General features: G+C 34.2%; 1 protein-coding gene across 1 annotated transcript in view; it reads left to right on the forward strand.

The window, feature by feature from the left end:
- LOC106868135 (von Willebrand factor A domain-containing protein 2) overlaps positions 1-2,179 on the forward strand; it is a 24,670-nt gene that overhangs the window by 13,707 nt on the left and 8,784 nt on the right. Inside the window, exon 4 of the mRNA XM_014913266.2 lies at positions 1,744-1,755. Within this exon, the coding sequence (XP_014768752.1) occupies positions 1,744-1,755 (12 nt within the window). The remainder of the gene's footprint in view (positions 1-1,743; positions 1,756-2,179) is intronic.

Genomic DNA, 2,179 nt, shown 5'->3' on the forward strand with positions numbered 1-2,179 from the left:
TATACATATATATATAGATAGATAGATAGGAGCACTCCGTCGGCTACGACAACGAGGGTCCCAGCTGATACGATCAACGGAACAGCTTGCTCCAGAAATTAACTTGCAAGTGGCTGAGCTCTCCACAGACACATGTACCTTTAACGTAGTTCTCATGGAGATTCAGCGTGACGCAGAGTGTGACAAGGCTGGCCCTTTGAAATACAGGTGCTACTCATTTTTGCCAACTGAGTGGACTGGAGCAATGTAAAATAAAGTGTCTTGCTCAAGGGCACAACGCGTCGCCGGGAATTGAACTCACGACCTTACGACAGATAGATAGGTAGATACATAGATACATACATACATACTCACACACACATACGTACAGGTAAGCATCCACACATATACTCCAAATATATATTCGTCCGAAGATGATGATTTCCCCACGTCATTACTCAAAGATTTTATACATGCAAATGTGCGTTTGCGTGCGTGTGGGAGTGCAATCTACATGTTTTGCATGATCAGTGTAAATTTTGTGAATGAATGAATTACTTAAATTTCCAGGATAAAATGAGATTGATTTCTTATGTACAAAACACACGGCCTCAAATTCTTGGCAGTGATTTAGTTAATCGTAGTGAACCAATTTTTGCCTAGTACTTTATTTTATCACTTACACTGAAAGAAAAGCAAAAATCACCTGTGGAATTTGAACTAAGAATATGCACCGTTGTAAGACAAAGAAAAGTGACAGGCTCCTCGCTTCACTTTTCCGTCTCAAATTGGTATTTTTATTGGCTAATCTAATTTTCCACAGTCAGTATTGAATCTCTGCAAATGTGCGTGGGTTACTTGTGTGGGAAGAAAGGATATATTGGTTCTTCCACAGTATATTAATGATATTTCTTATAGACCAGCGAATGTTGAAAGTTTGTGATAACAGCCGGCGTAGCGGGATGGTATCCCTTTGGCTTCCAAACCTTATGATTGACAAAATAAATACCACTAATTAGAGGTAGAAGACAATACCATGAACTAGAGACCTACAAACCTGCACATAGCGTTTGTTTATCTAGCTAGCGATCTCTAGCATGACAGCAGTCAAAATGACTGAAACAAGTAAAAGATATATATATATATATCACATACACACATACAAGTATAATTATATATGCATATATATATATATATATATATATATATATATATATATATATATATATATATATATATATATATATATATATAGATAGATAGATACATACATACATACATACATACATATATACATACATACATACATACATACATATACACACACACACGTATATATATGTACACGCTTGTATACATAGATGTATATATACATATATATAAATATGTATATATACATGTATATGTGTGTGTGTGTGTGTGTGTGTGTGTGTGCGCGTGCGCGCGCGTGCGAATATATGGATGTATGTAGCTTATTCGTAGTCGTAAAGTCAAATAATTCCCCCTTGGATAGGAAAGCAGACTTTCTTATAGGACGAGGCCATAATACACCTTGCTTTTTCACCTGAACGTGTATTTTTTTATGCTGCTAGTATTCTTGAGAGAAGCATGTACGTAAATCTCAAAATCTTACCTCTCTCTTTATCTTTTTCTATTTTGTTGTTTTTTGGGTTTTTTTCTTTTTTTTTTTTTTTTTTTGGCATTGAGCCAATGAAAAGTAAATCAACATATTGCTAAAATCTAATTTATTTTTTCTCTTTTCAGCTCCTAAAACTGGTACGTATATTAATTTATTTCACATTTCACTGGCTTAAACATGAAGCTATTCAACAAGTATGAAAGAAGAGAATAGCCAAGTGTAACTTCATTAACCAAATCTCGAGAAAATAGTTTCATCTTATACAATTTTTTGCCAGTAATTTTGAGGAGAGAAGGGTAAAGCGATGCCATAGACATCTCGACATTTAAACGAGAAGAATGCGAAGAACCGAAAGAAATATCGCAAAGCATTTTGTTCGAAGCTTTAACAATTCTGCCGATTCGCTAGACTTATGATAACAACAACAACAACAACAACAACAACAACAACAACAATAATAATAATAATAATAATAATAATAATAATAATAATATAGATACCAAAATTCAAACACAACACACATATGTGCCTGTTGATGTTTCTGTGTATGTGTGTGTGTAT

This window comes from Octopus bimaculoides, chromosome 4 (genome assembly GCF_001194135.2).
Source record: "Octopus bimaculoides isolate UCB-OBI-ISO-001 chromosome 4, ASM119413v2, whole genome shotgun sequence".
In the NCBI taxonomy this organism is placed as follows: Eukaryota; Metazoa; Mollusca; class Cephalopoda; order Octopoda; family Octopodidae; genus Octopus; species Octopus bimaculoides.